We start from the raw sequence: 12,464 nt of genomic DNA, 5'->3' as shown, positions 1-12,464 counted from the left end.
ATTATTTTGAGTAAGAATTTTAGTTTAGGTGGGGATTTAAGTTTGTTGGTGTTCAAATGCCAAAACATTGTTTTCAACACTATTTTGGCTTTGTGCAAAGAGGGGACTGTTATGAGGAAGAGATAATGATAATAAGAGAGATGGTGGTTTGCAGAGGACAGTTGAATGAGACCTGAAGATGGAAGATTCTGGAATGCTGAAAGGAAGGTTTAAGCTGGAACTCAGGGGCTGTTAGCTCTTGGGGGTTTTGCTGATTGCATGTGGACCTGGAGGGAGCGAAAGCCAAGTACCTGAGGAAGACCTTAGGTTTCTGATTCTGTCCTTGTTGCTGAGGTCTGTGTTTCCCTGGAAGAAGATCCTGTTAACCTGACACTAGGCTGAATCAGCACCCAGTTATCTACACTACAGTAAGCAGAGGTCTGGGCCCAGTTGGATCTGGGACCTACCCTTGGGTCCCCATCTAATCTGTCACAGACTAGCACCTCTATTAATACTCAAGAGAGGTTTCGATAGTGCAGGTTAGTCAGAATAGGGTCTGGGTTCCAGGTTAGAGAGGATAGGGTGAAAAGAGTAGAACAGAAAGATCTCTGAAGGCTCTTCAAAGGTTTAGGTTGGGGTTTGTTAGCTAGTGGGAACTAGTGACAGGGAATCCCCTTTCCTTCCAAACCTCTCTGTAGAAAGACATTCAATCTTTCATTGACTGTGCACCATTCTGTGATTGAGTTACCTGTGTGTTGGGCCCAGATCAGGCTTTGGCCTGTTCAGTGCTAACTGCTGGGCACCTTCCACCCCCTTTGGGAAACTCCAGCACTGGTCCAAATACTCAGGTGGTCCCTCATATGACTGTTTCTACCAAACTCACGGATACACTAGTTACCTAGAATAGACCCTGGTTAGAAAAGGCTTCCTTATTTCAGCCCATTACCCACTCCAGTCCAAACCAGTTTCCCAGAATGATCATGTCAATGTTACTCTGTACCCATTGGCCATGAAATGCTCCATTATCCCATATGCTCACAATATGTCAACTAATTAACAAACATTTATTGAGTAAGAATTATAACTTCTATTGGATTAACACTCGGAAAAAGTGAATGCACTCTCTAAGTAATAAGTCCAAGTGTTAGAATAACTTGTTTGCTATTATAAGTAAACACTGATTCACAATGAACATCTTAAAGCATTAGGTTGTTTTACCAAAACTGTATACAAGTTTGTCTCTTCTTGGGTAGAGATATTTGCTAATAATAGATCTTTATTTTGTTTTACATTTAAAAACAATTGAACCACATGTATTTTAGATATTTAATGTACTATCTTGCCTCTGTTGACATTTACTCCACTGATCCTAATTTAGAAAACTAAAGAAAAATATTCAGAAATGTAAATGTATTTCAAGGAAATTACTTTAGTGTTTAAAACTCTGTTATAACACAGCTTTATCACAAAGATTTAGTTATTCTAAAAGTATATCTAACTTAGGTGGTCTAGAAAACTACAAAAAGATATATTGAAATAAAAATATATTCTTGGGAAATGACCATGTAGTTAAAAATTCTGCTATGATCCAGATTTATCATGAGGATTTAGTTATACTGAAAGTCAAAGTAAGTGTCTACTGTGTCCTGAAAAGTATGTACTCAGCACAAGTTACTCTGAGGAAAAATAATGGATTCAGAGTGGCAGCATGTATACTAGCAATTTCAATGCTACTTTCTCAGGTACCCTAGATTTCTAGTTATAAGATTTCAGAGTGAATATCAGGAGAGAGCAAATTCCTGCATATGCATATGAGGAATGAAGAAAAGACTAATTATTATTATTATTATTTTGCATTTAGTAGAAAACAAATTTGTTTTTATTTTATTTTGTTCTAATTTGGGACTTTGAAAACATTGATTAAAGTACAGCAACCACATTTATGTAAAGGCACCAGAGCAAGGATCACTTAGAATTGGCTATAAAAATATTACTACTACAATTAATTATTTAGACAAATTACTTTTTTTTCTTTTCAGCTAAACCCCAAGCTTACACACCTATTTCTAGGGAAATAATGCAATTGGAACAATGCAATGGTATTTGCAGGTTATACAATCTTAATCTGGTGCTGCCAATATGCCCCCAGGTTGATGGAGACAATTACCTCATTGGAGATATGGCCCAGGTGTTTCAGAATAGTATTATCTCATATTTGACTCATTTAGGAAGGTTATCCCCAAGACAGTGAGAAATGTAAGCATGGGCAAGACAGACAAGAGATTAGGAGAAGGAAAATGCAGACATGCATAACACAAACTCCCTCTCAATTCCACAGGCTAGGAAACCAGGACAGGAGACCTCCAGAGAGCAAGAGAGAACCATCAGAGAAATTTCTAGAGGATTTCAAATAGTGAAACTGTGCCCTTCCTTCCACCTAGACAGTTGCCTAGATCTTTATCTCTCTTCACAATCAAATTCACCAAAAAGATCAATAGTTTCCATCAATTTAATTACCCACCAATATCAACTACCACCACTTCTCCTTAAAGCTCTCAACTACATACCAGGACCAATAATGGCAAGCAATGCAACTTAGCTGTGGCCAGGTTCACTGCCTCACCTAGCTATCATGTGAATTTAGTGAGCTGTCTTCTACTGGGGCTTGAGGGAATGTGGTTTGAAATATATACATTTTTTATATCTTTTGCTTTTTTGATCACCCTGATTTTCATATCTAGGCTTTACTCCCTCTTTTACTCATCAAGTCATCCCTTGTAATAAAGACCAAGAAAATAAGAGAGAGAAAAAAGCAGGTCAGCAAAAATAACCAACTTATCAAGCAGGAAAATGTTAGTTTCACCACCTCTGCAAGGATGGGAGCATGGTGCTTTTTCTCATTTCTCCTTAAAGTCTACGCATATTCATTTTAGTTATACAATATTCAATTTTATATTTTTGCCATTCTCTCCATTTACATTGCTGTAGTTATTGTGTATATATTGTTTTCTGTGTTTTGATTATTTTACCCTGCATAGTTTATTTATCTTTCCGATTCTCCTCCAAACGTTTCATATTTATCATTTTTCTGGCATAGTATTCCTTAATCTATGAATGTCTATTATTATTGCCACAAAAAGTAAACTTTTTGTATATTGGGTCTGTCTTTGTCTTTTTGACTTCTATGTTATGTATGCATAGAAGCAGAATATCTGGATCAAAGGGTAGGGATATTTTATGTGCCTTCTTATCATAATTCCAAATCTCATAAGAGTTGAATGACTGCCACGTGAAATAGTTCTATCAAAGGACATCGGTGTGTCTGTCTTTCACAGTCTTGGGAGTTGGTTACTAAGCACCTCAGGCAATGCAATAGCATGATCTGACAGGCTGGGTCAGTATCTGTGAATCAAGACAGCAGGGCAAAGGCAAAGAAATCTGGTCTTTATTTGAAAGTCCTGTTCAATAATTTTCAGTTTAAGAGTTGAAGACAATCTCTGACCTCCAAGGTATTTGTCATAATAGAAATGTGAATTAAAACTACTTAGAGTGGGTCTGAAAATTGGCAAAGAGGAGCCCCCGAAATGTTTGAGGGGCCGTCCAATTCTTCATGACCCCTTTTGGGGGTTTTTCTTGGCAAGGATACTGGAGTGATTTGCCATTGCCTTCTCCAGTTCATTTTACAGAAGAGGAAACTGAGTCAAACAGTGTTTAAATGACTTATCCAGTCACAGAGCTTAATAAGTGTCTGAGATCAGATTTAAACTCAGGAGAATGAATCTTTCTGACTTCAGACCATGTGCTCTATGCACTATAGTACCACTTGGATGCTGGTTGTAGAGGGAAAAAATATATACATACACACATATGTGTGTATATATATATATATATATACATATATATTATTATTATTAGGGAAGCAATAGATAGGCCCAACCATTTCTGGAAAATAATTTAGAATTGTGTGAGAAGAGTAACTAAAGTATTCATATCCTTTGACCTAGAGATCTCACTGTTAGCCATAAGCTCCGAGGAGATAAAAGCAAACAAAGAAAAAAAATTAATAAATTAGAAAGAAAAAAGTTCCACATATACTTAAATGTTAATGCATCATTTTTTTGGAGTAGCATAGAAATGGAAATGAGTGCCCATTGACAGGAACATGGCAGAACAAATTGTGATCTATGAATGTGATAACATTATCTGAAGCAAGAAATAATAAATATGTGAAATTCAGAAAACACAGGAAGAACTATACAAATGAACACAGTATGACCTAAACAAGACAATACCCACAATAACTCTAACAATGTAAATGATGGATCACTAGAAGAAAGCCAAAGTCTGAGAAAATTAAGAAAATTAAAGGTTCCCAAGATCTTTCAATCAAACCTTCCTCTGCCCTTCAATAGTGAGGCAAGGGACCACAAGGGCAGAATGCTGCCATGAAATTGTCAGATGAGGTCACCATGATCCTGAACAAGAAGGAAATCAACGTTCTTTTTAAAAGGATAAATGTATATGCTTATAATGGAATACTATTGTGCCAGAAGAAATGTCAAATAAGATGATTCCCCTCCCCACAAAAAAAATTTTTTTTGTTAAGACTTCTATGAAGTGATGCAAAGTGAAGGGAGCAGAACCAGGAGACCATCTTACACAATAACAGCCATAAAGTATGATGATCAATGGGGAATGGCTTGTTATTATTAATAAGCAAGGATCCAGGACAACTTCAAGGGACTCATGCCAAAAAAGATATCCAGATGGAGTACAAATGCAGATTGAAACAAACCATTCTTCAATTTATTTCCTCCATGAATTTTCCTCTAGTGTAAGCAATGTATCTTGTTTTACAACATGAAGAACACAGAAATATGTATTATATTATAATCTATATACAACCTATGTAATATTAACTACCTACTTGGAGAGGGGGGAAATTTGTAGGGGAGTCATAGGCAGTAGGGGGGAACATGGATTAAAAAATGTCAGAAAATGAATATTAAAATTGTATTAACATAAAAAAAGAAGAAAAAAGGACAAACCCAAAAGACCACGTATCTGGGAGATAATGAGTTTGGTGTGCCCTTAATTTGAGCCTCAGCTTATTTCACTTACCTGGTGCTGCCTTTCAGAGCTATATTCAACCAGTCCTCGCAGCCAGGTAATACTCTGCTCGCCTCTTCTTCTCCATAAGAGGGACTCTTCTTTATAACCCTCCCTTTTCAAGTAAACATTTAAGAGGCCTGTTCCTGCTCCATACATGTGATAGAAAAATGTCAAGCAGTGTTTGCCAATGACTCCTCTTAGAGTTGTTGACACCAGTTGTGCCTTTTGCCCATAAACCATATTAGATGCCTCAATGTACATGTAGAAACCTAAAGAGAGATACAAAGTCAAATACGGTCACAGTAAATCAGGTTACAGTAGGATCTAATTTTATAAAAACAATATATTCCAAGATCCTTCATGTAAGTAGAAAATTGTGCTTACTAGAGAACCTCATTTTTTAATAAGTATTTCTTATAAAAACATGCCTAGGCACTTTACAACTTTTTGTAGGCTTATCAGAGCTAACAGCATTATGGTTCTTGTACTTTGGAGCCATTATTAATAACTAAATACCATTAATGAAACAAAGAAAAGCACTGTTCTGATGCAGATGAGAACTCTGGACTAAGATGAATGTGGGAGCTGAAGTTTGGCACAAAACAATGCAATAACTCACACTAGCTTTCTCAGAATGAGAATGAACATGAATGGGCAAACTGCTGTGAGACTTTACACCTTTTGGGGAAATGGTGCAGATTTGGGGCATAATTAGAAATGTTCATTTTATGGTTTTTCTGCCTTTTTTGATTGTGGATATCTGAATTCTTGTGTTTTGAGTTCATGTGAAATGAGGTCCTACTATATGTCTTTCCTCTACCTCAGATATTCTTGCGCAATAAGCTAAGAAAAATGAATGCCTCAACTACTATATTTTTCTTTTTTAAATTTGCCTATACATTTTTTTAAAATTTTATTTAATTGATTAATTAAGAAAAAATTTCAATGGTTATGTGATTCATATTCTTTCCCTTCACTCCTCCCATCTCCCTCCCATAGCCAACGCTCAATTCCACTGGGTTTTATATGTTCAACTACAATATTGAAAAAGGGACAACACAAATATGTAAAACGACGTCTCAGTTACCTTAAGAAAAAAATCTATTGAGAAATACTATTCTCATATTTTAAGCTAAATTCTTTGCAATATAGTTGACTGTGTAGGAGGGTAATTAGCACATCAGGATATCCCCCATATATGTGGCAACTAAAACATCAGCTCTGTTCCTCTGGTAAAATTTTGTTTTTTAGGTTCAAATATTTATCCTATTAAATTTTTTCTTTGTATTTGCAAAGAGGAAGAATTGGGACCCAGGACCATGCATGGGAGGAGACTTTGTTTAGGAAAAAGCCTTGAATACCTCACATATTTAGATCTGGCTTCAGAGACCATCTAATTCACCATTCTTATTTATAGCTGAGAAAACAGAAGCCCAGAGGATTGAAACAATTTGTCCAAAGTTGCAAGGGTGATAAATGGCACATTGTGGCTTCAAACCAGGTTCCTATGGCTTTCCAAATCTAGCTTCTTTACCCCCACAACATGATGGATGGAGCCCTCAAATGACAAAAGAGGTTCTCAGAGGAAATGACCTCCCTGGAGGGAGGGTAAATGAAAAGTCTTTTAGGACATTCGATTCTTGGAGTTGTTTCTGGAAAATGGTATCCTTTGGATATTGAGAAGAAAAAAATGATCCATCAGCAGTGTGATGCAGTGGAAAGAATACTTCATTCAGATCCAAAGGGCACAGGTTCAAATCTTACCTCTGTGAATTACTACCTGTGTAACTTAGAGCTAATTACTTAATCTTTCTTTTTCTCTTTTCATTTAAAACATAAATAAACAAACAAACCCTACCTTTTGACTCAGATTTAATGTTAACTCTGAGACAAAGAGCAGTAAGGGCTAGGTGAATAGGGGTTAAGTGACTTACCCAGGCTTACATAGCTAGGAAGATCATATTTGAACCCAGGTTCTTCTGACTTTAAGCCTGGTGCTCTATCCCTTGTGTTACCCAGCTGCCCCTTACTTAACCTTTCTAAGTCTTATTTTCCTCATCTGTAAAATGAGAGGATTGGACTAGACAGTCTCTAAATTCCAGCTCTAACCATAGTCTAACCTCAAAAAGCAGAGAGAAGTTGAAGCTCTGAATTCGACATAGTCAGAAATAATAATAATAGCTAGCATTTACATAGTGCTTAATATGTATCATCTTGTTTGATCATTTTTATGACCCTGGGAGGTAAATGCTATTATTACCTCCATTTTACAGATAAGGAAATTGGGGCTCAGAGAGGTCACACAGCACAATAAGTATATGAAGCGTGATTGGAACTCCAGGTTCAGCACTCTAGCTGTCCACATGCTTTTGGGTAAAGGCTATTGGTGCTTCCACTGGGATCAGGGTCTGCATTTTAAAGCCTTAGGAGGGGCCACCTCAGGGGATGGGATTGATTGGGAAAATATAAGCTGGTCATGACAACAATTGTCCCCAAATTCCTTCTAGAGCATGAGTCCCTCTAGGTACTCTCCCATGGGATTTCTCAGTCATGGATCCCTATCGTATTGGTTACTCAAGCCTGGTTGTTGACCAAGCTTCAACTTGCCATGTTTTCTGAGCCTGCCTTGGCTCCTATTCATGATGAACCCTCATACCTACATTCATGAAGCAACTTCATCCATACATGCCTTTACCATTAGGTCTATTCCAGGAACCCTTCCTTTTTTTCAGATCTCTGTCTTCCTGACCATGCCTTTTACCTAGCTTCTGTACATGTACCTCTATCTCAGTCTACTTATTCATGCTTTTGCTAGAGTTTCCACCACTCTCTTTCTGCTTTGTCTGAAAGAGGGAATGAAAGGAGTGAAACTAGTTAGCCCAATATAATTCTCATGAATACTTTGCTCTACACATAGCTATTTGAGTCAATTGGTCTGGACCACTTGTGAAATAATTCCTGGCTATGATTCTCTTCTATTGTTTGAACAAGTGGTATTTTTGCACTCATGAGACCAAAACTTCATCCTACTTTTGGTTCTTACATCTATGATTCGTGAGTATCAGGCTGAAGATATAGGCTAATGTTAGTGTAACGAATACTGTAGAATCCAAAACAATTCTCTTAAACTGCTGGCATTTATGACTAAATTGATTTTGGAATTGTGGGTTCAGTAAGCAGAGGAACATAAGAGTAGAGGTAACCTCAGAGGAAAAAGTGCTGCTGCTCTCAAATTAAACATTTTCCTAAGATTTCTTTTGAGAAACAGGAACTATGCTTTTAATCTGAGTACATCTAGATTTTCCATAAGACAATACCAAAATAGATCAGAATTTGACTGAAAATAATTTTAAGGAAAATCATGAACTTCCCAGAATATACTTGATATGGTTTTGTGGCAAGAGAGTTAAACTTAGCATGATGTCTAACACATAGTAAGTATTTAATAAAACTGATTATTTGGAGTTATGGGGCTTTGGCGCAAATCCCAGCTCTGCCATTTATTTTCCAAGTTACTTTGATCAAGTTAACATTTCTGAATCTCAGTTACCAGATCTATAAAGTTAGGGAGTTGGCCTGGATGACTTCACATATTCTAAATCTATATTATTTTCCGTTAATCAATCTCATAAATGTGAAACTATAGAAATTATTTTAGCATCCATACAATAATGCCAATGACAACTATCCATGCTTACTCATCTTGTGTGACTTCTGCTCATTTGCTCTCCTAATTTTACTGTGGGATCCATTCAAAGTACTAGGACCATTCCTTGATTTCTGTTGGCATCACAGGTTTGACAATGGAAACATATGGGTTGTTCACTGCTTTCCCCAACCCCACTTCTTGTCTATGTTCCTTTTCACTTAAACATTAATTAGGTGACATCCTGGAGCAGAAGGGACACTGGACTTAGAATCAGAAAACCAAGTCCAAATCCCATCTCAGTTATCTACTATCTGTATAGCCCTCTTTACCTTAGTTTTCTTACCTGTAAATTGAAAGAGTTGGAATCACTGATCTCTAGAACCTCTTCCATTTCTAAATCTATGGTCCTATCATCCTTTACTCCTCTTCATACAAGATCAAATTCAGTCTCTTGAAAGATAAAATGTGTTTTTCATTTTTACTTGCCTAGAATATAAGATTTCTATACCATCTCTCCTGTTGAAACCTCAGGGCTTTGTGGACATCCAGAGCAGTCATCTACATTTGGGAAAGCAGACAAAAGTCTTATGTATTTAATAAGAGCTCTGCCACATTAAAGCAGCAAATGCCTGTCTGTCTCAGCAAACAAAAACCATGGAGCTGGGCCAAGAAATCTGATTGCTATGAGTCACAATGGAGCTCATATGATTCAGGACACACAGGTTTGTAGAATGGATTATTAACTGGTGAAAACAAATTGTTTTTCTTCCAACGGTCAACATTCAAGTTTGAGGCAATAATAGTTCTACTTGGGAATGAGGAAATTGTTCCAGGGTCCCATCTGTTCTTTGTGTAGCAACTGTAAGGCATGTTAAAGCATGAGGGATGCTAGTACTTCTGAACTGTGTGGCAGCTGTTCTGGTGGCCTCCTGGCTTCCTTTTGCCTGACTTGGGGAGACAACCTGGGTGTCCCATGTGATTTTTGGCCTATGTGAGCAATAAAGAGCTATCTGCCGTCACTGGTGATATGAAAAATTCTTGAGGTTCCTGTTCATGCACCCTTTTTCATGATGTATAATGTTTAGAAAATGCTCTTACTTCTGTTTTAAAATGCTCGATTCCCATTAGCTAAAAATCTTACCAATGATGCTTTTATGGTTAAGCAGCATTTAGTAAGGAATAACTCTAGGGTGGGTTATGGGAACTCCTAGAAAAACTTAGTGGTAAGAGGAGAAAAAAAATGCTAGATTCCTAATGTTATTCTTTAGTGTAGGGGCTTAATAGAATCTTAGAGAGTTGCCCAAGGCTCAGGGAGGAACAATCATGGCTAGTCCAGAGTCTGGACACAGCTCATATTAGAGGAAGGATTTCAACCCAGATCTTCCTGATAGCAGGTCCAGAATTTCTATCTTTTACATCATGTAGTTTTTCCTTATAGTTAGAGCATAGGGCAGAGTTGTATAATATTTTTGGGATTAAATGGTATTTTAAAAATTATTTGATCATCTGTTAGGGAGAAGACAAGATATCAGATACAACAGTAGATTGAGGGCAATAAAAATGAGCTGGATGAATTTTCCTTCTCTGATGCTACGGAATATTTAATAACACAAGGATGAAGCAGAATGATTCTTTGGAAGGACTGCCAAACTCAGAACCCAGGACATGTATATAATAAGTCTTGGCTCTGCCATTCACCATCTTGTCACCCAGGCAAATTACTAAGGGAAGCCACTCTGGGCTTCAGTTTTATGATCTGAAAATAAGGAGTTGTATTGGATGATCTCTAAGATGCCAAAATCTGTAAAAGTTCAGACATAGTAAAAAAGCAAACACACACACACACACACACACACACACACCCCAAAACTCTGAAGTTGGTCATTACTGAAATTAAATTGAATGATTAATCCTTTTTAAAAAAAAGAATAGAATTCTTTGACTAACTTCTTGATTTAAACATAGATTTTAAATTAAATAGGCTTTGTTATTGTTCAGTTATTCTGTTGGGCCCAACTTTTTGTGACTCTGTGGACCATGGCTATCGCTGGAGTTTTCTTGATAAGGATACTGGAGTGGTTTGCCATTTCCTTCCACAGTGGATTCTTTTCCCAGGCAATCAGAGTTTAAGTGACTTGCCAGTGTCACACAGTTAGAAAGTATCTAAAGCTAGATTTGTACTCAGGTCTTCCTGAGTACAGACCCCAGTGCTTGAACCACTGAATCACAACTGCCTCAAATAGACTTTATTAACATTCTAATATATTAGCAACAGCTCCATTACAATGATTTTCTGATTATACATGTAGAAAGATAGGTAAAGCATTTCACAGATTTATTGTGTCAGGAATAAATGCAAGCAAGCAAGTCAATTCCTGCCCTTCTGAAGGTGCTTATTCTCAAATGGGACATGGCACACATAAAGTAGTGGTGGTTAGAAGGAGATGGGGACATGAGTGTCCTTGAGGACATGATATCAAGATGCCTGGTTTAGGACAAGATAAAGTAGAAGTTCACCTATAAAAACTCAGTCAGTGGGCAGAGTCTAGGTTTCCTGCAGGAAAGAGAAGAGGCCAAAGTACCAAAAGCCTGGTGTGGAGATAGGAAATAATTACTGGGAATTAAAAACGCTTCTGACTTCAAGTGTTATTATTTTGGAGGATAAGGTAATAGCTTAAGACCATGAAGATCTCTGGGACCCAGGAAGCACTGCTAAGTAAAGGTGTGGCTATCTCCCCTAGAAATTGTTGAAGAAAAGATGTACAGCTATCTTCCTGAAATGGAGTGAAGGTAACTTTATCCAGGAGCTAGGGAAACAGAGATGACTTTTCAAGGTTCCTTCATCAGCAAATTACTAGGGCTAAAAAATGCAACAATTTCAATTAAGCAGCATTTAAGATACTTGGTAAGACATGATTTTTTTTTCTATGAAGCACCCCCATAAACATCAAGGGCACTACAACAAATAATGGCTGATTACAGAGTACTCTGAAAATATGGCGCCACACACATGCTGATAGGATAGCAATGAATAATAAAATCTCAGGAACTGAGCTGAGTTTGTTTTCCATTGCCTCATTAAACAAGGAGCATCTGGACTGGGGAGCTTCCTAATTCTGCCAGGGAGTAGCTAATAAAATGGACTGGTGCAGGACACGGAAGAGGTAATTCTGCTGAATCTGCTCACCTTGATAAAAATTTCAATTGATCTGTAATAATGTAATTAGATATTAGGGAAGACATTCACCATAAAAAAGATACCAAGGAGTAGGTTGTAGGTGGTGATGAATCTGTTGGTTGTGGTGATAGGGGTGTGGATGGGGTTGCTTCTTGATGCTTTAGTATCAGTAATTCCTTTTGGTTTCTTTTAAGTTGTTTGCCATAGACCTCAGAGTCAGGATCTGGATTTCAATTCTGCCTCTGATACATGTGTGCCCTTGGGCAAGTCATTTCACTTACCAATGTTCCAGATAGATTCTTTAAGATTATAAGTTGAGAGGAGGTTCTACCCTAGATTCATGAAAGGAGTTTCTTTAGTAGGAGTTACCTACATCTTTGGCTATAAATAAAGCGGTCATATCCTAGTTTTATAGTCTACTTGAAGACAGCTATATTTAAATACTGTAGCCCTTGAAAACCCAGGGCATTTCTACTGTGAATGGACGACCAGACTTTAGTTTACTTAGTGGGATGGGGATGCTATAGGAAGCATTAGGCTATTGTC

General features: G+C 37.3%; 1 protein-coding gene and 1 long non-coding RNA gene across 3 annotated transcripts in view; one reads left to right on the top strand and one right to left on the bottom strand.

Annotated features, from left to right (window-relative positions):
* MAMDC2 (MAM domain containing 2) overlaps window positions 1-12,464 on the bottom strand; it is a 239,786-nt gene that overhangs the window by 3,295 nt on the left and 224,027 nt on the right. The window contains exon 12 of the mRNA XM_001365384.4: window positions 5,101-5,360. Coding sequence (XP_001365421.1) covers window positions 5,101-5,360 — 260 coding nt within the window. The remainder of the gene's footprint in view (window positions 1-5,100; window positions 5,361-12,464) is intronic.
* The window catches only part of LOC103101507 (uncharacterized), a 142,478-nt gene that overhangs the window by 68,197 nt on the left and 61,817 nt on the right, over window positions 1-12,464 (top strand). The gene's annotated exons all lie outside the window — the stretch shown is intronic.

The sequence above is a fragment of the Monodelphis domestica genome, chromosome 7 (assembly GCF_027887165.1).
Source record: "Monodelphis domestica isolate mMonDom1 chromosome 7, mMonDom1.pri, whole genome shotgun sequence".
Classification (NCBI taxonomy): Eukaryota; Metazoa; Chordata; class Mammalia; order Didelphimorphia; family Didelphidae; genus Monodelphis; species Monodelphis domestica.
Note: the sequence above shows the minus strand (reverse complement) of the source record. Positions and strands in the feature narration are given on the sequence as shown.